Raw genomic sequence first — 27,752 nt, 5'->3', positions numbered from 1 at the left:
ATAGTATCAATGTGTGGCCAGGGGTTTGAGGATACAACCCTTCTCCAGCCAAAAATATTTCTCTAGCATTTGCTTATGCACATAACACACTTATAATGTAAGTTTCAATATTAAAAAATATTGGTCATGTTTCATTCTCTGCTACTATCTTAGGCATTGGTTCCATTGCCTGAATGGAATTTCATGTAGTTCACTACATGAAATAGTTACCAGATTTCATGCAATCTAATGATGCTTGGTCTAAGATTTGCACCAGATTTGACATAGATGGAATTTGGATAGATTGGTATGATGTTTCTATTGACTTAACAGTTAATGACTCCATTGTATTAGAAAATGTGATCAACTCATTTGCTAATGCTTCTGTGAAAAGAAAGGGCATTATTTTAAGTAAGCATGTTATTTTAGTTTGACTTCTTATTTGAAATATCCCAGAAATACATGTATGGTAATCTTTGTCCATTTTTTTCTCTTTCTCTGCCCTTTGCCAGCATTACTTAGAGCCTCCAGTGAAACTGAATGAGGCTCTAGAAAGATCTGGGCTTACAACAGAAGATTTTTTTGTCTTGAAGCATGGAGAATCAAGATACCTACATAGTGATGATGAAACTTAAAATAAATAGAGCACAGGAGCTTGTAATGACATACATTTGATATAAGTTTGAAAAGACTAAGATATTCATGTTTATGATTTTTTACATTTGGAAATTTCTGCAAGTTTCTGTTTTGTGTAATAACTTTACTGCTACAATTGCCAGTCCATATGAACAAAGAGTTCAGTTATGGATCATTTAAATAATGAATGGGCTAATACTGATTTTAAATTTTGTCTCAGTGTGTAAGCAATTAATGGGATTTTTTTTTAACTAAAGCATTATACTTTAGTGGTAGAATTTTCTGAGGTTATGAAAAACTAATTTTAAATACCTACTTCTATTCTTAAGAGCCTTCTATAAGGTTAGTCAAGCCTGTCTACATACCTAAATTTTTTTCAGAGGACTGCTCACATAAACATATTTCTTACATTCGCATTGGAGCAATGATAAAATTAATTCTCACATGCTATGGCACTTGCTCTTCTAAGATTAGTTTCCATGCCAAATATTAAATGCTATATATTTTTTAAGCATAAAAACATAGAGGTTGGGTTAAGTTATATGAAAGTTTCTATTTTTAATCTAAATGTCAGACTGCTAAGCACAATATAGCTGCAAGGAAGTGTAATATCTTACAAGGATAAATACAGACCTTAAATGTTAATGTGCCATGCAGTTTGAATTAAATTTTATTCTTTCCGTACACTCAGTTTTTTCCTGATTTCTTAGCTCTAACTCCAAATATATCAATAAAACTTATATTTTGTTTTACATGCTTCAGATATATTTTTATATTAAATGACCCCCCCTAAGCACAATTCTACTTTTATCAAGCCAGTATGGAATACTAATGATGAAAGTGAGTGAGCGCACCCGAGTGAGCTGAGCTTTAGTCCTGTAAGGGCTCTGTAGTCAATTACTCTGAACCATCCTAAGTGAAGACAGCTCATTAGATACATTTGGACACATTCTTTCTAGTTCATAGTCACATGAAATGAACTTTTTTCATAACAATCAAAATAGGGTTTTTATACCAAATGCTACCCAGCAAGGGCTACAGTGCGCGCGCATATATATATACACACACACACACATATATGCATGATACATGCTAGCCACTTAATTCCACCATGGATTTTTCTGTGTACCCCAACACAAGTCACCTGTAATCACCGTGCCTCAGTTTCCTCATGTGCAACAAGAGGAGAATTTTGACCTACCTCCAAAAAATGTGAATAAATAACAAAGTGATTTAAAGAAAAAAACACTTTGAAAATATAAAGGATAAAATGATTTAAGATATCACTACCTAGTCCAGATAGGTAGATCTGGAAGCTGAAAATAGGTTAATTCTCTTGATAATGTATTGTTCCTGTTATGGATGTAAGCATATGTATTAGGGCACTAAAAACTGAGGACTAACAATTTTATCTGACTCATTTTGTAAAATTTGGAGAGCCAAAACAAATTATCTTAATCAAAATTTAGCATTTTCATCTACTAAGATGCAAATCAGTCAAGGGTAAATGTGTATGCAGTGTTTGTATATATAATGTAAAGCACAAAAAGTCTCCCCATAAGATAAAATAGACCTTCAGAAAAACTCTGAACAAGCACCTACTTTTTTACTTCCGAGTAGCCAGCAGATGTGAATCAGGGTGTTAGTGTTATGGTGGATTTGCTTCGGGGCATGTTGCCCTAATACTAGCTAATGTTCTTGTGATCACCTTCCTTGCTCTTGAACACTGAACTGAAAATTCATCTCTTACCTCTGTTCTATAAGCAAGCCAAATACATCTTTTTTATTTCTTCTAAACAATCGTGAATGGCCTTACCATTGTTTTTGTATTCACACATACCATCTGATTGATGGTCTCTAAGCACTTTATTATGTTCTAGTTCCACTTAACTGGGCCTGTCTCATTTTTCTACGCCACCTCATAAACTTTCATTTTTAATTACTATTTACGTTCTTTCTACTTTGATGTTTTATCACTATGTGAAGTACACTGACCTTTGTCTCTCCTTGTAGAATCTCACTGTGTTGAGTGATTCTTCCCATTTTATTTTTCATTTATATTCTGAAGGGTTTATGTGCAAAATGAAAAAAATGGAAAAATAAGACAAATCCATTCTCTTCTCTACATTCAGTCTAATGTACTTCATAATACCTTTTAATCTCTTATCCCCCAAGTCAATTTCATTTTCCTCTTTGATTGTCTGGCATCATACCAACATGTGGGATTTAATAGAAGTGTCCCTTTCTCCTTTGGAAACTGAGGAACATTGATATTCCTCATTGCCCAAGAAGTTAGAATCACCCAATATGAGAAATTCCACCTAATAAAAGCCAAGATGTGCCATAACCTACAGAGATCAAGACTGGTTGTGCATTTTCATCATGTAATTCTTTCTGTGTAGTTAAAAACGACCCCCTCTTTTTCTCTAGCATTTTGACATTTCAGCTTCAATTCTCTGATTTTCAGGATATATGATTATTTATTCAAACTAGTAATACAGAAAAAGAAAAGACAATTTTAGAACCCAATGCTGCTAAAGCATGGAAACCAAAGCTTGGTTTTTAACGTGTGCATTCTTACTACATATTTTCATTAAATAAGGCAGATTTAAAAAATTATTATAAGGAAATGTATCTTTCAGTGAGTTATGTTTGTACAACTGACAAAAGTATTATTCTTAGCCATCATAAGTACATCACTGCTGTAGCCAATTAGGAATTTACATGTTTTCATCTCAATAGTGAATCCTTTTTCTATTGTAAAAATATTTTTTCCAAGTTTGATTTCTGTATCAGGATAACTGTTGAGAATACGCATTTTTCTGTTTGAGGACTTGTGACTTCCTATGGAAGTCCATGTATTTACAAAGGAAATTTACATTACTCTTAAAGCTTTGCCTTAAATATATGAGTAGGGAAGCTTCTGCTTGCATTTTGATTAATACTAGGCATGGTAGTGATTATGAATTTGAATATTAAAATCTGGCTGAATTCAAATATATCAATAAATTGTTATTAGTAGCTTATGGATCAAAAATTCTATTAAGTTGAGAAATTTTCATATATTGTAATTTTAGTCAAGTAAAATATGGATGAAAATAAAGTACTATCAAGAAGAACACAACTTTGTGAGTTTTTTCCTTTTTATTTAAAAAATTATTACATAAGTTATGCCATAGTAAAAAACTCATACAGTAGAAGATGTACATAGAAAAGTCATTTCCTCACTCCAAAATCCCACTCCCAGGAGTTTGGGCATCATTCTAAGAAGTGTGCTGTCCATATGTACATGCACTTTTCATTTAAAAAACACATCTATATTTCATGGGTGTCTTTCCACATCAGCATATTTAGACCTGCTTAGTTCTTTTAAGACTAGATAACTGATTTAACCAGTAGCCTATATAGGTGGACAGTTTGATTTTTCCTAGTATTTTATACATAGCATCTTTACGTACTGGCACATTGAATGGGAGTGGGTGCTAAGAAACATTTCTCCTAAAAGTTTACAATTTTCATGGACTAGAATAGAGACTAATGATTGGAATAGAATTTTGAAAGCAGTATGGTTAGGCTGGCAGGTGGACTCGAGCTTAGGATCTCGTTGCTACTAAAAGAACAAGGTCATTTGTTCCAAAACAATCACATACATACATGTACTAATAATGCTGTCTCAGATGAGTAACTACAAATCACAGCAAACACAGAAGAGTAGCTTACACATAAAAGGGTCACCGTCACTTCATGTCAAGGAAATAACTGAAGTAGCTCAGCAAATGGCAAAATAAAAAGAAATGTTTTAGAACAAGCTGTTACACTAAATGGTGAAATCTGATATTTACTATTTAAATTCAGTGGCTGAAAGAATCCCTTTGTAAAGAAGAGGAGAAAGAAGTTTACATGCATTACTTCCAGACCGCATTACTCTAGAAAAATATGACCTAACAGTTAGAACTTGGGTATTATTGTTACCTTTTCCTTCACATCTGCATCAGGGTGATTAACTAACGCTTGCATTTTCTGGGCACATTCTTCTCCATATAAATGGAAAAACAATGAACCTTTAGTGAAAGCAGGCTTAGCTAAATGGCCTTCCTTTTTGAAGCAGTTATTTATATTCTGAAATAGTGTAAGAGCTCGAAGAAGAATCTCCTTTGCCACGTGGCCATCATAAAGGGAAAGGAATGATGAATCCACCTGAAATGGGAAACAATGAGTTTCATTTTAATAATACATGAAAACATTTTTAATGTGTATTTTCACATTTTAAAACTTAAATATGTTTTTAAAATCTTGTCATAGAAAGTTATCCCTAAGATTGTGTAACATATGTAAGATCTTTGTAACCCCACATTGTATACTAACGGGAAAAAGATTTCATGTTTTAGCTGAAAAATAACTATTTTCTTGCAATGCTAGAATATAATCATATGGAAAAACACCCACCTTCCTTTTTAAGACTCATCATATAGTCTTTGTGGGAATTCAACTCACCTAACATTTACTACACACATACCCTGCAAGGCACAGGGATAAGCAAATGACTACCACAGAGTCTCTTTTCCACAGGAGTGGAGGTCATTCTATTGCTGCACCACCTTTGCTTCCTTCAGAACACTTGTCTTTTAATTACCTTGTTCATTTGTTACAGATTTTTGTGTAAGGTCCATGAGGACAGGCACCAGGTCATGCTGTACTGACTGCAGTATCGTGGCACTTGGCCAAGCACATACTAGGGCTCAACAAATACTAGTATTCCAGCAAATAATAAGGTACATATGAACATAAACAAATCAAGTATAAAAGATGTGATGATACAGCATATCCCAAATTGGGTAGAGACAGAAAAATTATTACATATTTTTGCTAGGGAGACCTTTTCAAAAATGATTTTTTAAAGTATAATATGCTCATTACAAAAAACTTAGGAAATTCATGTAGCTAAAAAGAATAAAAGAAAATAATATTGCTCTTAGAGATAATTTCTGTTAACATTTTAGAAGGGGTAAATCTACATATTTGTATATTACAAAATAAATTTGTAAGCTATTTACTTGGGCACCAAGTAGTCCTTCTGTCATGGCTGGATTTTCAGACAAATTCAACAGCAGTTTCAAAACTTGAACCTGAAATAAGAATAATATTGGTTTGTTTCAGACCCAGCTGGCATGAATTTTCTTCTCCCTGTCCTCTTACCATGTCACATTTTAATATACTGCTTGTGCCTCAAGGTCTGGCTCAAATTCTCTTACTTCATGAAGGCTTCTCCATCCATCTTTAGTGTGAAAGGGCTCCTGGGCTTGCTCGCTCCCAACACATGGCACTGGTTTCAGAGCACTTAAGACATAGCAGCAGTGTTATTTAAAGCTTGTATTTCCAATTACATTGTTAGGGAGATTGGGAGAATATTGTGAATGTCTTCTCTATCCACCTCCACCCACATGCATACCTAACACATGGTAGGCTTAACATGTGTTACGTAATATGTGTTCATAATAAATGAACTTTATTATGATTACTGGTAGGTGAAATATGATCTTTGGAACAGAAAAGGCCTCTTTTGAAGCTCAGTTTATTTCTATTTAAAGTATGAAAATTTTAAAACAGTTTGGTTACTGAGATTAAATAACAATATGGCCTTTTTCTCCTTACTAAGTTACAATGAGTCTTTGACCTCACCTTCTTTATGTGAAAAATGTTTTACAATCATTTTAAATAGGTAGTGATAGAAATAATCAGCAAACAAATGTTAACCTATAGCCAAGTAGCTAAAATATCAGCATTCTTATCACTTATAACTGAAAACTTAGTAATAAATTCAAATAGAATTCCTACTTTAAAGACAAAGGTCCTGTAAAACTAGTTCCTACAAGATACTTGAAATTACAGTGAGGAGCAGGGAGGGGCTTCTGAAGTCAGGGAATGGTGACAACTGTGCTCTCTACTAGCCCTGAGAAGGAGCCTGGATGTGGAGTTTATATATCTTCCTTTGATTACAAAGGCGTTATGTGCTTACCAGGGAATATTTAAAAAAACAAACAAACCAACAAAGAGCAAAACACAAAGGAAAAGGAAATTCATATTTCCATGATCAGAAATGATCACTATAAGTTTTGGTATTTTTTCTCTGGTCTTTAGGTATCTATCCTGTATAATCATATACTCCTTTGATCATGTTGTACATACTAATTTGTTACTAGAGCAGAATATATATGGCTTTGCTAAATTTTGTCAACTATTAAAATTTCTTGTGGAAAACTGCATGAAATATTGACATTACACTTATATTAAAATGTTTAATATAACTAATAAATGATCATAGTACATTTCAAACAGTGCAAAGGGAATGAGGTCAAAACAAAAGCCACCACCCTATTTGCCCATTACACTCCCCAAATGAGAACCACAGGAAACAGTTTCTTGCACAGGCAGACATCATGTTTTTCCAACAAACATCCTTCATGAAATCACAGCCTCCTGACATAAAAGAGTAAAGATGACTTCTGACCTTTCTTTAGTGCACTCCCTGGAGATCTGGTCTGGGCCTGACTGGCTGCCAGCAACACTAAAAATAAGTGTTGGGAATAAACACTTGTCTCCAGTGTCAATGAAGTTTTGATGAAGAAAATAGGGACAAGAGTTCTAAAACAGGACAGTCCCAACGCATGAAATAAGCCTGGATGAAGTCAACACAATCTAACCGGCACACAAGTGGTCAACGAGGGCAGGTTTGTAACCAGGGAAGAGCAACAGCAGTAGCTATATAGTGACTGAACTAAAATCCCATGTTGCCATGTTCTGTAGAAGAGAGTTAAACATGAAAACCAATCAACCATAAGGTTAGAGTACAACTACAGATTAAACATAGGTATTTTGGTTTGAAACCATATGAAGTCTCTGTCTCTTATCACATGTGCCATCTTGTGGTGACTCTGGGACATTTCTTTTAACCCGTTAGTTTTCTTTGCTCTCACAGTAGATGTAGCACACACAGTTAATTTACACTAACCTTCCACTATTTTATTTAGTTATGAATCAGTGTTGCACCTGAAAGGTAATTACAGTAGAGTGAGATCACTTATTAAAAATAAGATTTAAGCCCTGGCTGGGTAGCTCAGTTGGTTGGACCTTCATCCCATGCACCAAAAGGTTGAAGGTTAGATTCCTAGTCAGGACACATACCTAGGTTGTGAGTTCAGTCCCTGTTGGGGCATGTATAGGAAGCACCTGATGGATGTTTCTCTCACACATTGATGTTTCTCTCTCTCTCAACTCAATTAAAAATATTAGTTTTAATACACACCAAGAACACACCAAGGCACATCACAATTACATTAGCAAAGGTAAAAATGAGGGAGAGAATATATATTCTTGGGTGAGGATTAAAAACATTTATAGAAAGTCATTTTGGTGGTTATTTACTATGAAAATATATAAAATGGGGCCACTTCCGGCCAAGATGGAAGCATAGTAGATACACTGTGCCTCCTCCCACAACCAAACTACAGTTAGCAACAATTTAGAACCAAGATAACAACCAGATCTGACAGAAAATTGAACTATATGGAAGTCAGACAACCAAGGAGTCAAAATGTACACATTCATCTAGACCGATAGGAGAGGTGGAGTCGGGCAGCTGGGCAGAGGGGGGTTGTGGCACAAAAAGCAACTTGCGTAATGCATCTGAGCACACAGGCAGCTGGCAGACCCAGTGAGGCAGCAACTGTGAAGTGAGGCACTGCATGCAATGCACCTGGCTGTCTGGGCCACATTGGAGCACAGATAAACCAGGAGAAATTGGGCAGTAAGACAGACCAAGCAACCCAGGGTCCCAGCACCAGAAAATAGAGCCTCGGGACACTGACTGAAAACACCTGTGGGTGTTGAGGTGCAGGGAGACTCCCAGCCTCACAGGAGAGTGAGTTGGAGAGGCCTGCAGGGTCCTAGAATGTGCACAAGCCCACCCACATGGGAATTAGCACCAGAAAGTCCCAGTTCCCTTGGGGGAAGTGGCGAAAGGGACTGAAATCCAATGGAGGAGCAAGGGCCATTGTTTCCTCTGACCCCATCCCCACATACAGCGTCACAACCCAATAACTGAGTTGCCCTGCCCTGGAGAACACCTAAGGCTCTGCCCCTCATACATAACAGGTGCACCGCCCCCCCCAAAAAAAAACAACTCAAACTGAAGTACAAACCAGAGCGCCAGAGCCAATATTTTTAAGCAACCAAGAGATAGCCAGCCTATCACATGCACAGTTCAAAGCACTGGTGATCAGGATGCTCACTGAACTGGTTGATTTTGGTTGCAAATTAGATGAACAAATGAAGGCTATGATAAGAGAAATGAAGGAAAATGCACAGGGAACTAATAGTGATGGAAAGAAAGCTGGGACTCAAAACAATAGAGTGGACCAGAAGGAAGAAAGAAACAACCAAACAGAAAAGAATGGAGAAATAAGAATTTAAAAAAATGAGGAGATGCTTAGGAACCTCCAGGACATCTTTAAATGTTCCAACATCCGAATTATAGGGGTACCAGAAGGAGAAGAGGAAGAGCAACAGGCAGAAAAGTTATCTGAACAAATAATAAAGGAGAACTTCCCCAATCTGGCAAAGGAAATAGACTTCCAAGAAATCCAGGAAGCTCAGTGAGTCCCAAAGAAGTTGGACCCAAGGAGGAACACACCAAGGCACATCATAATTACATTAGCTAAGGTAAAAATGAAGGAGAGAATCTTAGAAGCAGCAAGAGATAAGGAGACAGTCACCTACAAAGGAGTTCCCATCAGACTGTCAGCTGATTTCTCAAGGGAGACCTTGCAGGCAAGAAGGGGCTGGAAAGAAGTATTCCAAGTCATGAAGGGCAAGGACCTACATCCCAGATTGCTCTATCCAGCAAAGCTTTCATTTAGAATGGAAGGGCAGATAAAGTGCTTCTCAGATAAGGTCTAGTTAAAGGAGTTCATCATCACCAAGCCTTTATTTTATGAAATGTTAAAGGGACTTATCTAAGAAAAAGAAGATTAAAAAAACATGTATAGTAAAATGATGGTAAATTCACAATTATTAACAACCACACCTAAAACAAAAACAGTAAGAAACTTAGCACACAACTAGAACAGGAACAGAACCACAGAAATGGAGATCACATGGAGGGTTATCAACAAGGGAGTGGGAAGAGGAGAGAGGGGGAAAAGGTACAGAGAATAAGTAGCATAGATGGTAGGTAGAAAATAGATGGGGGAGGGCAAGAATAGTAGAAGCTAAAGAAATTATGACACATGGACATGAACTAAAGGGGGGAATATGGGTGGTAGAGGGTGAGCAGGGTGGAGGGGATTGAAGGGGGGAATGGGACAACTGTAATAGCATAATCAGTAAAATATATTTTTTAAAAAGAAAATATATAAAATGGATACATTTGCCCACTTACAAATGGATTACTATCAAAGAGTTCAGCCCTGGCTGGTGTGGCTCAGTGGACTGAGTGCTGGCCTGCAAACCAAAAGGTTGCAGGTTCAATCGCCAATCAGGGCACATGTCTGGGTTGTGGGCCAGGTCCCCAGTTGGGGGCATGCAGGAGGCTACTGATTGATGTTTCTCTTCCTCTCTTCCCCTCTCTCTAAAAAAATGTAAGCTGGAACTTTAAATTCATTTTTTTAATGGAGAAACAATGTTATAATTGGTGGTTAGATTCCGAGAAAGACCTAAAAAAGCAAAATTTCTATCCCAGAAATATTGTTCTAGGCAATGGTAATGGAAAAACAAAACAGAAATAGAAATACTATTGTAGTGTGAGTCACCTTTTAAAAAGTCATAAAATATATTAAAACATGGACCAAGTCTGGCATAGCTCTACAGCCACAAGGCCAGACTGGTCTGGCTCTGAACGCAGTGTTCCTCTGAGGTTTTGGGTAAGGCAGCTGCAGAGAGATGCAGAGGAGAAATTTTTCCTACAGCTGCAACGCCATGGGGGAGAGGGAAGGGAGTTTCCATGGGCCCCCAGGGGCTGGGAGTTTCCTTGATCTCCTGGACAGAGATGGTGATAGGTGCATGCATTTTGGAAATTCCTATGGATGGTGCAATATTGTTAAAATATTACTAATATGATTATTATATGAATTTTTAATGCCTTTGGGTATATCCAAATAAGTCTGGCTATTGGAAATATGGAAAGCCCATATAAAAACACCTCAGAACAAATTTTAAAAGGATTATAATGAGGCTCTACTGTAATCACAATTTGATAACTTCAGTGACGTTGAGTATTTGGAGTCTGGCTTCACATTTGTTTTTTCCAAATACTTGTGCATTTTTTGGTCAACTGTGCCAGAAAAGAGAGGCCAATATAGTAAAACACTAATGGATCAACCCAAATAATCAGAAACTTTGATTAGTTTACATTCTGGTTTTACACTATTTCTTGAAAAATGGCACTTGATAAGAATGCACACTAATATGAGCGGGTTATTCAAGTAACTTTCACAGGGTGTCTCCTGACATCCTGCTTAATTTAGTTCAAGCTACTGCCTCCTACGTCTATGTAACAGGTCAAAGTGAAGCAATGAGATATCCATTACTAGAACTTAAGAGTAGTTTTAGAAAGATTTTTCAACCAATAATGGCTGAATCAAAACAATGTTTTGTTAACTGCAAGGTAAGCAAAACTTCAATCAACCAGCACTATCACTCAGACTCCTTGGGGGTGGGAAGCCAGCTCTTCAGTAAAAGGTAAACTGATGTACAGAAAGCCAAATAAATAACAAAAAATAAGCGAAACATTATTTTCACAAGGTAATTTTGAAACTCAGTATTAGGGGATAAAAATAATTTACCTTCTTGGGCCTATGTAAGGGTTTTAAATAAACTTTAACTAAACTTTCTTTTCTGTGGGAGTTGTAAATTCAATCCCACGCTTATAAACTTGATGTAACAGCCCTTCGTACTTCAAGTAATAACCAATTCCTTCCTACCTTGGTGCTTCCATTTCCTGCAAGCAACACTTGGAACAGGTCTGTGATGTAATGGCTAAGCAGGTGCTGGTGGTCATTGGTAACTGTCATGTTTGTTAACAATCTCAGCCCCGCCAGCTGCACGGGGGAGTTCAGGGGACCAGAGAGGACATCCTCACAGACTTGACTGACGTATACCTGGAGGTGGGGGAAAAAAGTGAGCATCTTAGAATCTCCAAAGTTTTTCAATTGAACAGTAACTTTTCTGCACAGTAGAATAGGGTGACTGTTCAGGAAGAGACTGGCTCCTCAGAAAAGAAGACATTTCTTTTCTTTTCTTTTTTTTTTAATTCACACCCAAGGATATGTTTATTGATTTTAGAGAGAGAGGGAGAGAGAAACATCAATATGAGAGAGAAACACTGATCTGTTACCTCCTGTACAAGCCCCATCCAGGGATTGAACCCGCAACCTAGGTACAAGCCCTGCCTGAGAATCGAAGCTGCAATCTTTTGGTGTGTGTGAAGATGCTCCAACCAAGCCACCCAATCAGGGCAGGAAAACATTTCTTTCCGAATCTCAGAGTATGGAGACTTATTGTTTTTAAAGCTGCCTTTGTTAATGCCAGGAACTGAGCTGAGCATTTTACAAATACATCTCACTTAATCGGTAAACAACTCTTATGACGTGGGTATTATGAACATTTTACAGAAAAGGACTTTAAAGTCTTCCAGGTACTTGTGTCCCTTGCCCAAGTATAAGTGGGACGGTGTGGGAGCAATGTCCAATTCCAGAGGCCATGTTCTCAACACCAGTGGCCTCTCACTTGTTAGGGGCCTCCCAACTCAGTCTACCTTTCTGTGTCAACTGCTCTGAGCACACCAGAATTAAGGAGGAACATGTGTGAAGTCACTTTGTACCATGATAAGTACCTTAACAGTAGACTATTGGGAGATACATCAAGTTAGAAAAAATGGGAGAGACAAGTAAAATAGAATTTTGCTTTAGAACTAGTCCTATCATAAATAAGCAGAAGCAAAACTGTATTTGGTCCAAGGTACATATACACCTAGGGTACATGTATGACCTACTCCATCACATTGTTAACCACCACTGGCAAAAAGTAATGCAATACTAGCAGTACTCCTCTATTTTACACATGATAGAACTAAACTCAGTGTGATGTAGTTTTCTGAACTCTATTTTCCATCTGGCCATGATTGTTCTACCTTGGAAAAAATTGTCTCGCAGGTAACTGGTACTCAACTAAATCTGAACTCTACCTGAAGTTCCAACTGGTAGGAAAATTCCTAATATAAATTGCTGAGGAATTACAAATTGTCCCATAAACCAGTATGAACTTTTAAAATCATCCAGATGTATATATGTTACCACAGAACTAAAGCAATAGTACTAAAGCAAATATAAAGTTTTTAATCTGGTTTTGAGATCTAAATAATGTTTACAAGTCAATTAACTCTTAGGTCACAATTTCATTATACATCATCTTTAGGGGAAAAAAAGGCATTTCCTTAGTTCTTTAAAAAATTTTTTTTAAATTTATTTTTTGAGAGAGGTGAAGGGAGGGAGAAAGAGAGGGAGAAAAACATGATTGGTTGCCTCTCATACACTCCCAACCAGGGACATGGCCTGAAACCCAGGCATGTGCCCTGACTGGGAATTGAACCAGGAAACCTTTCGGCTCTCAGGCCAGCACTCAATCCACTGAGCCACACCAGCCAGGGCTTCTTAGTTTTTTATAAATCACTTTTTTTGTAAGATGATGATGTCTTTCAAAGCATTTCCAAAAATGTGTTGGGGATTTATATCTCTATTATCTCTGAATCTTTCACCATTTCAATTTAGCAACAAGATTATCAAATGGGCCAGATCAGTTATTATTGGACACATGCCCAACTTACTTTGGTCTTTTCTCTTGTAATTCCCCCCGCCCCCCAACACTACCTGTAGAAAGCTTAGGCCTTAAGAGCCAGGTTGTATTCCATCTTTTACAGAAACTCTTGGATGAGCTCTTCCCTTCCTATGTACTCAACAATGTTTTTCCTTATATTTTTCCTTAACGTACTTCATCATGTTCTGTCTTGAACAATCATTTATGAGCTTGCCTTATCCCTCCTTCTTGTTTTTCCCACATTTTAATTTATTTTTTAAAACTATCTTATTGATTATGCTGTTATTGTTGTCCCAATTTTCCCCTTTTGTCCCCTACTCACACACCACTCCCCACTCCCCTCAGGCAATCCCCCCACCTTTGTTCATGTCTGTGGGTCATGCATAAGAGGTTTGTCCAGAAGGTACCCAGCCATGTAATATGAAAAAGAGAGACATTTATTGCAGAAGATACAAGATACAAGAAACATTGTAAATAGGACAATGACACCTCAGACCCCTCCAAAGTGGGCACCTTGGGACTTCACACAATTCTCCCAATCACCATCAGTTGCCCTGTTGTATTTTCCTGAGTCTCACTGATGGTGTAAAATCTCTTCCCTTTCAAAGGTGATTTTAGTTTTGGGAAAATCCAGAAGTCACAGGACACCAAATCTGGGCTATAGGGGTACTGAGTCATCTGGGTGATTTGATGTTTCTCAAAAAACCTCTGCATGAGACGTGATACATGAGTGGATGTGTTGTCACGATGAAGCTGCCAATCACCAGTAGCCCATAGCTGTGGCCTTCGGAATCATCTGAATTGTTTCTGTGAAAGAATGTTCAAGCTTAATGCAAAATTTGATGCAGATTCATTGCCCTACTTACTTAGTCATTTTGAATGCAATGGCCACACAGTACACATGCTCAGTCAACGTTGTCTACCATCCTGACTAGTACAGTGAAGTCATCACGGTTCACACATGTGCATTCCAGTCCATGCTCCTTGGCTGCCAGGTTATACTGATGTTACACAAACAGTTCTTGTTATACTAACAATAGCTAAGACTTTTTCCAGACAGAACTCTTGTAAGTACTTTGGCTAGTCCATTTCCTATATTGTACTTTATGGCTATTCTGTGACTACCAATTAGTACTTCTTAATCCCCTCACCTCTTCACCCATTCCCCCAAATCCCACAACCCTTCTGATTACCAGCAGCCATCTGGTAATCATCAAAACCCTCTCAATATCCACGAGTCTGTCTCTGTTGTTTTTGTTTGCTAATTTAGTTTTTTAGATTCAATTGTCAACAGGCATGTGTTTACTGCCATTTTATTTATCATAGTTTTGATCTTTTTCTTCAATAAGTCCCTTTACCATTTCATATAATAATGGTTTGGTGATGACGAGCTCCTTTAGTTTTCCTTCTCTAGGAAACTCTTAATCTGCCCTTCAATTCTAAATGATATCTTTGCTGGGTGAAGCAATCTTGGCCTGCTTTTCATGACTTTGAATATTTCTTGCCAATCCCATCTAGCCTGCAAAGTTTCCTTTAAGAAATCAGCTGACAGTCTTATGGGAACTCCTCTGTAGGTAAATAACTGCTTTTCTCTTGCTGCTTTTAAGATTCTCTGTTTATCTGTAAACTTTGTCATTTTAATCATGATGTGTCTTGGTGTGTAGAACTGTGTGTCCATCTTGTTTGGGACTCTCTGTGCTTCCTGGACTTGTACGTCTGTTTCCTTCACCAAATTAGGGAAGTTTTCTTTCATTATTTTTTCAAATAGATTCCAATTTCTTGCTCTTTCTCTTCTCCTTCTGGCGCCCCTATGATGAGAATGTTGGTATGCTTCAAGCTGTCCCAGAGACTCCTTACATTATCCTCATCTTTTTTTTTTTTGGTTTCTTTTTTCTTGGTTTCTTTTTTCTTCTTGTTGCTCTACTTGGTTGTTTTTGCTTTTTCATATTCCAAATCACTGATTTGATTCTCAGCTTCATCCACTCTACATTGATTCCCTGTAAATTGTTCATTTCCATTAATGTATCCTTAATTTCTGCCTGGCTCTTTATGCTGTTGAATTACTCACTGAATTCCTTGAGCATCCTTATAACCAGCGTTTTGAACTCTGCACCTGATAAATTGCTTCTCTCCATTTTGTTTAGCTGTTTCTGGAGTTTCATCTGTTCTTTCATTTGGGCCATGTTTCTTTGTCTCCTTATTGTGGCAGTCTCCTGTGTTTGTGTATTAGGTAGAGTCGATATGACTCCCCATCTTGGTAGTGTGTCCTGCAGGATTAAGTGGCACAGCCTCCCCTATCATCTAAACTTGGTACCTGAGGTATGCCCTCTGTGTGGGCTGAGAACACCCTCCTCTTATAGTTGAGCCTTGACTGTTGTTGGCAGGTCTATGGGAGAGATTACCCAGGCCAGTCAGCTGTAAGGACTGGCTGTGAACATTGACCAACAATCTCCATCCTCCATGGAGGATCAATTATGCAGGGGCAGAGTGGTGGTGTTCACATGGTCTATGGCTGTCCACTGGGTTTCTTGGTTGGTGCAGGTCATGGTCAGCCACCACTTGTCTCTGCCGGGGCCATCCAGCATGAGCTACAAAGCAATCTGCAGATGGCTGCTGCTTGTACTGGGCTTGGAGGTTCCCCGGAGGAGCCATATGTGATCCAAAGCTGGCTGCTGCTGGTGCCAGGCCTGGGGGTGCTTAGCCAGAGGCAGGAGGGTTGGGGGTGGGCTTGTAACTTGGGTGGGGTGGAGCCTCAGGTAAACTCCAGGGCAGGGCAAACAGTGTAAGCCAGGTTGAAGGAGTCTCAAATATGACTCTTGCCTGCCTATTCTGTGACTATTGGGGGAGGGCTCAGAAAGGTATAATGGCCCCTGCCCACCTTTCTGTCTGGGAGAAAGCTGTTCCCCAGCTCTTGCCCTCATGCCAGACCCTTCAGTTCTTCCCCGTAAACCTCTAATGCCTTTCAAGCTGCTACCCCAGTGGTACTGGAGCTCCGAGGGAATGTGTCTTAGTAAGTTTAGCATGGACCCTTTAAAAGGAACTGCCAGGGAATCCAGTAGTTTATTAACCTACTCAAATACTGCTGGTTTTTACTGCCAGAAGTTATGGGGCCTTATCTTCCTGGCAGTGGAACCCTGGGCTGGGACCCCCGCTCCTGATATTCCTACTGGATTTTTATCCATCATAAGTGGGTGTGAGGACCCGCCCATTGCATGTCTCCTCCTACCCTTCTGGATTGATGCGGGTTCTTTAGTCGCATAGTTGTCAGACTTCCATTCAACTCGATTTTTGATAGTTCTGAGTGATTCTAGCTGTCTTAAAGGTGTTAATCATGTTCATTTCTAAATTCTGTACCACAAATCAGGAGCTCAATAAATGTTGAATTAACATAACTTCCTAGTTTGTTGTATCTTTCTCCTGATGTTGTCTGCCTCTGGCCTGGTCCCTTTACCACACTTGACTTTACCTCTTATTGGCTGGTTAATACCCCTCCCTCCTCTGCCTTTTTCTCCCCATTAAAAAATGGGCATAAGACTTGAATTGATATTCTTCCAAAGAGGAAATACAAATAAATGGTCAACAGGTTTATGAAAAGATGCTCAATGTCACTACTTATCAGGAAAATGCAAATAAAAACTGCAATGAGATAGCACCTCATACCTGTTAGAATGGCTATTATCAAAAAGACAAGAGCTAACAACTATTTGTGAGGATGTGGAGAAAAATGAACCCTGTGCACTACTGGTGGGAATGTAAACTGGTGCAGCCACAATAGAAAACAGTACAGAGATGCTTTAAAAAAATTAAAAATAGAACTACCATATGATACAGCAATTCCAATTCTGGGTATTTATTGAAGGAAATCCAATCATAATCTCAAAAAGATAGCTGTTACCTCTATCTCTTTACCTCACTGCAGCACTACTCACAATAGCTAAGACATGGAAACAACCTAAATGTGCACTGATAGATGGATAAAGAAGATGTGATATACACAATGGAATATTATCCAGCCATTACAGAGAAGGAAATCCTGCCATTTGCAACAAAGTAGATGGACATTAGGGACATTATACTAAGTGAAATAAGCCACACAGAGAAAGACAAATACCGAAGGATCTCATGTATACACAGCATCTATAAAGCCTAATTCATAGAAACAGAGCAGCATGGTGGTTGCCAGGAGCTGGGGGTTGTGGGAAATGACAAGATGTTGGTCAAAGGGTACATGCTTTTGGTTGTAAGATGAACAGATCCAATATACAGCAGGGCGACTATAGTTTATATACTGTATTGTATACTTGAAAGTTGCTAAAAGAGATTTTAAATGTTCTAACCATAGGGAGGAAAATAAAAGGTAATTACATGAGATGATAGAGGTGTTAGCTAACACTGTGGTGGTAATCATTTTGAAATACATACATGTACCCAATCATCACTCTGTATACCTTGCACTCACACAATGTTTTATGATAATTATATCTCAATAAAGCTGGGGAAAACAGGGTAATTCTTGGCCATAAAGTTATAAAGGAGAGTCTATTAAAATTTCATTACTGATCTTTTTGTTACTTTCTCCTTCATTTATAGAAAACCTTACACATTTGTGATTTCAGATAGCTTACCTTTATCTTGATTTGATTTTCAACATTTACACTCAGGTTACTCAGTGCATTTAAAGCCTTCTCTTTAATACTGTAGTTGGGATCGTTGATTTTTCTTCCAACAATTGGAATACCACCCAATTCACGAATAATGACCTAAGATGGAAAAAAACAGGACCATAAATTCAATATGCATTCCCTACTCTTTACATCCACAGACAGGAATAAAATTAATGACTCTTTGCAAATATCTTTTCCATATACCATCTATAATTCCTATTTTAAAAATTTTACCGTCAATAATATTACAGGTAAAAAAATCAATTGAAAATAAATTAAAATATGTAATTACTTAAACAACAGCATGGTGATATAGAGATTTGCATAGCTACTGTAGTGATCTCAAAGCAATTTATTAAAAAATTATTTTGCTTTGAAATAAATTATATGACTTCTCTATACAGGCAAATTTATAAAAATATTAGGATTTAGAGCAGCAGTCCTCAACTTTTTGGGCACCAGGGACTGGTTTTTCCATGGCCGGTGAGGGGGGCAGCAGACAGACAGGAGGTGGAGCTCAGAGGAGCTTCCCTCCGCAGCATGGTTCCTTCCTAACAGGCCACAGACGGTACTGGTCTGCTTCCTGGGGGTCAGGGAACCCTGATTTAGAATACTGAAGCAGTGTTTTGCTAAAATGTATTCTTTGGAATACTAATCCCCCAAGATGTTATGGATATTCCATTTAAAAAAGGGGGGAGGTTTTATGATTAAGTGTGAGAAACTCTGGGTATAACAAGAATGAACAGTTTCCTTATTGTGATGCATTAATGTTCATATGCACTGGGAAGCTCCCTGAGGTGAGTGCTGAATGCAGTACAGATGAATCCTGAGGAACAGGGGTTTAAAATGCACAAGTACACTTATACTTAGATTTTTTCCAATAAATACTGTTAATGCATTTTCTCTCCCTTATTATTCTCTTAATGACATTTTCTTTTCTCTAGCTTACCTTATTCTAAGATACATGTATTTGATACATGTATCACAAAATATGTGTTAATTGACTGTTGGTGTTATTGGTAATAAGGCTTCTGGCCAATGGTAGGCTATAGGTAGTAAAGTTTTGGGAGTGTCAAAAGTTATTTGCAGATTTTCAACTGTGTGGAGGTTGGCACTCCTAACCCTGCACTGGTCAAGACTCAACTATCTCTACGAACTGTACACACAAAGAGGGCCGTTCCTCAACAGGGAGGGCATGGGAGAAACAACTGGTAACATCTTGTAGAACTGGAGTTTGAAAAAAGGTTTCCAAGTTTTCAAAGGAGAAGTAACTTGGAAATTTCTCACGATCAGTTGCAACACTATGATAGATACTATGTGACTTTGGCCCTGGCACTGAAAGACAAAATTACCTCAATTGTTTCAGGAAAAAGGCTAAAAATGATTACTGTCATTTTTCCAACAGCCCAATGCCCTTACTCTACTGTTAATGAGACATGGCACTGAGCAAGAAAAAAACCTTTCTCCCTGCAATTGCAGGTTCAGGTTCTTCCCAAAGACTTGTGATTACTAGAAAACAGGCTTTTTTTCCCCCTTTTCTTTTCTTCCTACTGTACTGCTAAAGCAGATCAAGGCACTATAATGAATGATAAGGGGCACTAACTTCCATTACCCAAGAAACTGCTTACTCACCAGGGGCTATTGACTCACTGTGAGTACAATTTGTTTCAAAAGGATGTAAAACTACAGCATCAGAAATACCCCAATAGAGGCATGCTAACAGATTATTCTTTTGTTTTTGTTTGCTTGGCACTCCTTTTTCCACTGGGGCAGAGATGGCACCTCTGCTATCTGATATTGTCCTTGGCGAGACTGCTCGTCAGCTGTGTTCACATCCATCCCTGCTGTCTGGCCATAGGAAGCTCATGTGAGCCAGGCCTTGCTAACCATCGTCCATGGTGCTTTGACCCCGCAACTGACCCAAAGAGTGGGCACTTGATCTTAGCATGACAACTCAACTTTCTGGATTATGAGCTACAGGAATGCTTCAGAGGCCAGTTGCTTTGCTTCCATCTCTATGAAGAAAACTTCTCTGTGGCCAGAGAGACAAAGACCAATACACAAAAGGAAGCAGGGGTAAAGCAAAGACAGAAGATAAAGAGAGCTCTGACAACACTTTCCATAGCCTTGAACTGTGTTCACTTGTGTCTGAAAGCAGTGCTATTCTTGGATGTCCAAGTTAACTGAGCTCAATATTTCCCCTTTCTGGTTCAGAATAATTTAAGCCAATTTCTGTCACTTGCAACTGAAAGAATGTGAGCAATACACAAATATTCTTTATATTTCATTAAAAATCACTAGAGCTTTACAGTAAATCTTGCCATACTAGAGAAAACTGGACTGAAATAAAGTATAAATTCAAATTAATTTTGCATTCATGACCATGTTAACAAAGGGCATTAGCTGAAAATAATAAAAAATTTTCTACTCTTTTTCCATTGGATGGGGTGGGGGCAGAGACAAAAGCATTCCAATTAAGCTCTTTATTTAGTCTTGGTGTCAGGTCTCTACTTGTAGAAGCTGTTTTCATTCGTTAGTGGTTGTCAGAGAGATTGGGGACCACCTGTACTAGAACCATCCACGTTAAGAGTTATTACACTGTAAAGCATGTACTTAAATGTTCTGCTGAGTTTCAAATAATTAAAAAGGCCATGCAATGTTAAACTTATTATGAATGTGATACCTGTGACCAACTTCATAGGGATCTAGAAACCTATTAAGTTGATCTTTTCCCAAGAAAACAAACCTTCTGTCATAGGTGTAAGTAGCCACATTGTATAGATAAGGATATTGAGGCTCAGGGAGGTTACTGCTCAGGGTCACAATTACTGCTGGTGTGTAAGAATGAGAGGAGCCTGTTGTTGGCACTGGGATACTTACCTGGTTAGTTGAAAAGGCTGCATTGTTACCCAGAGTGACCAAAGCTCTTTCAAGAATTATAGGATCCTCAGTTGACTCAAGCAGATAAAGGAGTTTCTGAAGTTGTTCAGCAGTTAGGACATCATCATATGAACCATTGGTTAAGTCTTCTGCATAAGAAGAATATTATTTAAAGTTCACCTACAAGCAGCATGAGATATAAAAAATTTTAAAAACACCTGGCTGGCATAGCTCAGTGGATTGAGTGCGGGCTGTGAACCAAAGTGTCGCAGGTTCGATTCCCAGTCAGGGTACATGCCTGGGTTGCGGGCCATGGCCCCCAGCAACCACACATTGATGTTTCTCTCTCTCTTTCTCCCTCCCTTCCCTTTCTAAAAATAAATAAATAAAATCTTTAAAAAAAATTTTAAAAACAGCACTGAATGCCCTGATACCAGGCACGGTGTTAAGTACTTTATGTGCTTTATCTCATTTAATCCTCAAGGAACCCTGGGAAGAAGATACTACTACAATTCTCAATTTACAGGTGGGAAACAGGCTTACAGACATTAAGAAATTAATCACTTGGTATTTCGGTAAGACAGTACATGCAAGTAATACACACCCTAATGGCAGCTGCATTTTCTGTTTCTTTTAAAAATTAGGTACACACATCCAATGACACACTTGCCTATGGGAGTGGGATTTGTATTTAAGCAGACCTTTTCTGATCACAATTTTCAGAGTACCTCCGGCAGGAGAAAAGGTTAGGGGAGTAACCCAATCGAGTCTGTGGTGCAGCATTTTTGTTTGCTATATATGAACAAGGAACTGGAGACTGCGATGCTAGGGAACAATCCTGTCCTGCTAGGGGAGCTACAAGAGAAAAGCTGTCATTCTGAGTGAATCCTGGAAGTCAAATGCCAGATCTGCTTAGTGACTTTTTAGAATTTGTAGCTCTAATGTGTAAAAAAATTCTCTTTGCAGGAATCATCACAAGAAAAATGAAAACCATTTTTAAATATATTTTATTGATTATGCTATTATAGTTGCCTCATTTGCACCCCTTCACTCCCCCCCATCCTGCTCACCCTCTACCACCCAAATTCCCCCCCTTTAGTTCATGTCCATGTGTCATAATTTCTTTAGCTTCTACTATTCTTGCCCTCCCCCATCTATTTTCTACCTACCATCTATGCTACTTATTCTCTGTACCTTTTCCCCCTCTCTCCTCTTCCCACTCCCTTGTTGATAACCCTCCATGTGATCTCCATTTCTGTGGTTCTGTTCCTGTTCTAGTTGTGTGCTAAGTTTCTTACTGTTTTTGTTTTAGGTGTGGTTGTTAATAATTGTGAATTTACCATCATTTTACTATACATGTTTTTTTTAATCTTCTTTTTCTTAGATAAGTCCCTTTAACATTTCATAAAATAAAGGCTTGGTGATGATGAACTCCTTTAACTAGACCTTATCTGAGAAGCACTTTATCTGCCCTTCCATTCTAAATGAAAGCTTTGCTGGATAGAGCAATCTGGGATGTAGGTCCTTGCCCTTCATGACTTGGAATACTTCTTTCCAGCCCCTTCTTGCCTGCAAGGTCTCCCTTGAGAAATCAGCTGACAGTCTGATGGGAACTCCTTTGTAGGTGACTGTCTCCTTATCTCTTGCTGCTTCTAAGATTCTCTCCTTCATTTTTACCTTAGCTAATGTAATTATGATGTGCCTTGGTGTGTTCCTCCTTGGGTCCAACTTCTTTGGGACTCACTGAGCTTCCTGGATTTCTTGGAAGTCTATTTCCTTTGCCAGATTGGGGAAGTTCTCCTTTATTATTTGTTCAGATAACTTTTCTGCCTGTTGCTCTTCCTCTTCTCCTTCTGGTACCCCTATAATTCGGATGTTGGAACATTTAAAGATGTCCTGGAGGTTCCTAAGCGTCTCCTCATTTTTTTAAATTCTTATTTCTCCATTCTTTTCTGTTTGGTTGTTTCTTTCTTCCTTCTGGTCCACTCTATTGTTTTGAGTCCCAGCTTTCTTTCCATCACTATTAGTTCCCTGTGCATTTTCCTTCATTTCTCTTATCATAGCCTTCATTTGTTCATCTAATTTGCAACCAAAATCAACCAGTTCAGTGAGCATCCTGATCACCAGTGCTTTGAACTGTGCATGTGATAGGCTGGCTATCTCTTGGTTGCTTAAAAATATTGGCTCTGGCGCTCTGGTTTGTACTTCAGTTTGAGTTGTTTTTTTTTGAGGGGGGGCGGTGCACCTGTTATGTATGAGGGGCAGAGCCTTAGGTGTTCACCAGGGAGGGGCAACCCAGTCTCTGTGTTGTGACGTTGTATGTGAGGCAGGGTCTGAGAGGAAACAATGGCCCTTGCTCCTCTCTCCATCAGATTTCAGTCCCTTCCACCGTTTCTCCCGAGCTAACTAGGCCTTTCTGGCACTAATTCCCGTGTAGGTGGGCTTGTGTACATTCTAGGACCCTGCAGGTCTCTCCAACCCACTCTCCTGTGAGGCTGGGAGTCTCTCTGTGCCTCAACCCCCACAGGTGTTTTCAATCAGTGTCCCGAGGTTCTATTTCCCGGTGCTGAGACCCTGGGTTGCTCAGTCTGTCTCTCTGCCCAATTTCACCTGGTTTATCTGGGCAGGAATGTGGCCCAGAGAGTCAGGCGCCTTGTGCGCAGTGCCTCGCTTCACAGTTGCTGCCTCACTGGGTCTGCCAGCCGCCTGTGTGCTCGGGATGCCTTAAGCACCTGGGATGCATTACTTCTTACACATTGCTTTTTGTGCCATGAACCCTCTCCGCCCAGCTGCCCAACTCCACCCTTCCCACCAGTCTGGATGAATGTGTGTATTTTAACTCCTTGGTTGTCCAACTTCCATACAGTTCAATTTTCTGTCAGATCTGGTTGTTATCTTAGTTTTAAATTGTTGCTGACCTTATTTTGGTTGTGTGAGGAGGCACAGTGTGTCTACCTATGCCTCCATTCCTGAGCCCAAGCACCAGGGTAGCAGATTGAAAGGCACCAGTGACATACAGGGAGAAAGTGAAGAGTCTGGCATCAAGGAGAGAGCTGGGGTACAGCCTCCACCCAGATAGAAAGGCAAGCCATTGTTCCTTTTCTGAACCCTCCCCTCAGAGAGCCACAGCTAGTGCCATGTCTGAGACTCCATCTTCCTGGCTAACATTGTTTGCCACCCCCAGGAGATCCTGAAAACCATTTTTTATAACACTGTGATTACAGGTCAGACAATGCATATGTCCATAACATACTACTGGGAGTAGAGAAGGGGAGAAGGTTATACAAACCAGGTACTGACTGTACGATGTTACATCTGTGCTTTTCTTTTAAAAAATATGTACCAAGTTATTATAGATAGTTATCTTTGAGTGCTAGGAATAAAAATGACTTTATTTTCTACCCTGTGCTAGTGAGTACTTTCTGACTTTTAAACAAATAATGAACAGGTTTTACTGCTGTAAACAAGATGTATTACTGCTGTAATTAAAATAATTAAGTCTACTGCTTAAAGGAGAATCACAACAACTATGAGGGGAAGGAACAAATATAGATTATGGGAACCAATAAGTGATATGATGTCCTGAAGATGCCAAATAAGAAAGAAATCAACTGTTAGGAAAATATGAAAGCTAAGCCAGCAGATTCTCACTCCTAGGTCTCATTATCAGGATCTCTGGGCCTTGCTTTTACTCCTGGATCCACTCATTTACACCTTATAAAACAGGGTTTAACCCAAAGAATACTTGAAAAGATGAGTGAAAGAATGACAAAAACACAGATTTCTAGAACTGAAAAAAATTTAGGGTTCATCCAAACCTGTAATTTTAACACAAACAAACTGAAAGCCAAGATCATTCAAGGATTTGCCTAAAGTCACACAGGAGTTAGTAGCAGAGACTAGAGAAATGAAAATACAACGCTGTAGCCAAGTCATTTAACCTCTTCTTGAGTCTCAATTTTCTCATCTCTTAAAATAAAAGCATTGATCTAAGACTATAACTGGTTCCAAAGGTTCCTATGTAACTCGGAAGTTGTGTGATTTTTATACACATACATGTGACAGAAATATAATAAATTTAACTCAGCCATACTTCCAAGACATTTCAAAATCCTATTTTTTCCTTATACATTTCCACACAAAGCCATTTTTATTGGGTTGGCCAAAAATTCACTTAGTTTTTTCCATACAATGGCTCTAGTTGTGCTTAGTTGTCTTTCACTTCACTCAAAACAATTTTGTTAGATTCAATTGTGACAGCTGTCATATCGGCGTGCACTTAAATAAAAACTTATCAAAACTGGCCCTGACTGGTATGGCTCAGTGGATCGAATGCCAGCCTGTGAACCAAAGGGTCCCTGGTTCGATTCCCAGTCAGGTTACAGGCCTGGGTTGCCAGTAGGGGGCAGAAGAGTGGCAACCATACACTGATGTTTCTCTCCCTCTCTTCCTCCCTTCCCCTCTCTCTAAAAATAAATAAAATTCATTAAAAAACTTGTTAAAATTGGTGAGTTTTTGTGTAACCATTTTAATATTGAAGATTGAAGAAAATACGCAACATTCTCAGCATATTATGCTTTATTACTTCAAGGTAAAAACTCAAAAAAAGATTTGTGCAGTGTATGGAGAAGGTGCTGTGACTGATGGAACATGTCAAAAGTGGTTTGTGAAATTTCTTGGTACTCTTGACATTCTGGCTAAAGAATTCTTTGCTGTGGGGCCATCTTATGCACTAGAAGATGTTTAGTTGCACCCCTGGCCTCTGTCCACTAGAAGCTAATAGCAAGAGATAGCCAACATATCAAAATACCCCAATCAATAAAGTTATTGGTGAAAATGAAAAATGTATCTTTTATTTTATGGAAAAAACTAACCAGACTTTTTGGATAACCTAATAAAAAAGTTTTACAGATATATTAAACAAATTATGTATAAATAGTTAAATAAAATTATGTATAAATGGTTAAATAAATTTTTACAGGGAAAAGTGTTAAATTATAGAATTTCACTTGAAGGGAAGAGGTACAATGTGGTAGCTTAAAATAAGCCAAGACTAAGGCGCTAGACTGTATAGTTGTAATTCCAGCTAAGCTACTTACCAGATGAGAGACTTAACCCCTCTATACCTCAGTTTCTTCATTTGTTAAATGGGAGTTAATAGTCCCTGCCCCAAAGCATTTTTGTGCCTCAAATACCATGAAGGCCTGGAATATTTTAGTTATTATTATGAATAGGACAAACAGCTGGTTAATAAAAAACTGGCTCTAGAATCAGATTTTTTTGTATTAATTTTCTTTTTTTAAGATTACTTATTTATTTATTTATTTATTTATTTTTAGAGAGGGAAGGGAGGGAGAAAGAGAGAGAGAGAGAAACGTCAATGTGCAGTTGCTGGGGGCTGTGGCCTGCAACCCAGGCATTTGCCCTGACTGGGAATCGAACCTGCGACACTTTGGTTCACAGCCCACGCTCAATTCACTGAGCTACGCCAGCCAGGGCTTAGAATAGATCTTTTCACTCCTGGTCCATTACGGCTCCCCCAGCCCCATATGCCACCACCATCCTTCTTAATCTATTATAACGATGAGCCCCATTTAATTTTGTAAATAATCCTATATTCTCTGCTTGAATTTTTAAATAAAAATCATGCATTACTTTTTCAGGAAAGAAATGAATCTAAAACTCTAAACCCTTTAGAGCAGGGGTGTCAAACTCATTTTTACTGGGGGCCACATAAGCCTTGCAGTTGCCTTTGAAGGGCTGAAATAATTTTAGGACTGTATAAATGTAAGTACTCCCTAACTGTTAAGGAGCTGAAATTACATTCGGCCCTTTGAAGGCAACTTCGAGGCTGACGTGGCCCCCAGTGGAAATGAGTTTGGCACCCCTGCTTTAGAGGATGGTGATCACCAAACACCCAGCTTTTCCACTGGTCAATTCTGAAGCACTGGTTTCAAACTACCAGTGTTGCCACTGGTAACAACATAGGTGAGGCAAACACGTGTGATGGTTCTCCACTTAGCTTCGTGCCAGTAAGACAGTGAAAGAATTTTGGACTCAGTGGTTCACCATTTCCTTGGGTAAACTGAGGGGAAATTACAGTTCTCAAAGGAAAGAAAAGTGACTACCAAATAACATTACAGCAAGATGAATTTTAAATTAACTGTCATGGTACAAACTCATTCCATCCAGGAACATATACTGTTTGTGTAGCCTAATGTCCTTCATTTAAAATTACCTTCATATAGGCTTCTTGCTAGAGGTAGTCTTAGTTTTTAAAGTTTTTATTGCCACCATAAATGAAATCTTGTCAACTAAAATTTTAAATTGGTAATTGCTTATATACAAGAAGCTACTGATTTCAGAATATTTATTTTGCGTTTAAGTTTCTTTATTAAACTCACTGCTTCTAAAAGTTACTCATTTGATTCTTTTGGATTTTTCCAAATAAATCATTATGTCACTTACTAATTATAATTGTGTTCCTTCTAGTATTTATGCATTTTTTCTTGTCTCATCAAGGTATGACTCCAGGTCAGTGTTGAAAAGCAGTTGTGATAGCAGGGCCCTCTTCTTGTTCTTGAATTTAGTAAAGATGCTACTAGGTTTCACTATTAAATATTATGTTTGATTTGGCTTCTGATGAATACTCTTCATCAATTTAAGAACATTTCCTTCCATTTATTCCTAACTTGCTGCATTTTTTATCAGAAACGATAATTTTCA

The 27,752-nt window shown here is 38.5% G+C and overlaps 2 protein-coding genes across 7 annotated transcripts in view; one reads left to right on the top strand and one right to left on the bottom strand.

The window, feature by feature from the left end:
- Positions 1 to 3,734, top strand: part of NAPEPLD (N-acyl phosphatidylethanolamine phospholipase D) — a 63,046-nt gene extending 59,312 nt beyond the window's left edge. For all 5 annotated transcript variants that reach the window (XM_045827440.1, XM_045827441.1, XM_045827445.1 and 2 more), the window contains one exon: positions 492 to 3,734. In XM_045827440.1, the coding sequence (XP_045683396.1) occupies positions 492 to 614 (123 nt within the window). In that variant the 3' untranslated portion in view covers positions 615 to 3,734. The remainder of the gene's footprint in view (positions 1 to 491) is intronic.
- Positions 3,735 to 3,740: 6 nt separating this feature from the next.
- The window catches only part of ARMC10 (armadillo repeat containing 10), a 29,238-nt gene continuing 5,226 nt past the window's right edge, over positions 3,741 to 27,752 (bottom strand). The window contains exons 2-6 of one of the 2 annotated variants that reach the window (XM_045827438.1): positions 21,027 to 21,175; positions 18,108 to 18,242; positions 11,592 to 11,768; positions 5,670 to 5,741; positions 3,741 to 4,812 (exon numbers count right to left, since the gene is read on the bottom strand). In XM_045827438.1, the coding sequence (XP_045683394.1) occupies positions 4,564 to 4,812; positions 5,670 to 5,741; positions 11,592 to 11,768; positions 18,108 to 18,242; positions 21,027 to 21,175 (782 nt within the window). In that variant the 3' untranslated portion in view covers positions 3,741 to 4,563. The remainder of the gene's footprint in view (positions 4,813 to 5,669; positions 5,742 to 11,591; positions 11,769 to 18,107; positions 18,243 to 21,026; positions 21,176 to 27,752) is intronic. The other variant, XM_045827439.1, reaches the window with a different exon arrangement.

Source organism: Phyllostomus hastatus, unplaced genomic scaffold, assembly GCF_019186645.2.
Source record: "Phyllostomus hastatus isolate PE091 unplaced genomic scaffold, TTU_PhHast_1.1 phas_scaffold_78, whole genome shotgun sequence".
Classification (NCBI taxonomy): Eukaryota; Metazoa; Chordata; class Mammalia; order Chiroptera; family Phyllostomidae; genus Phyllostomus; species Phyllostomus hastatus.
Note: the sequence above shows the minus strand (reverse complement) of the source record. Positions and strands in the feature narration are given on the sequence as shown.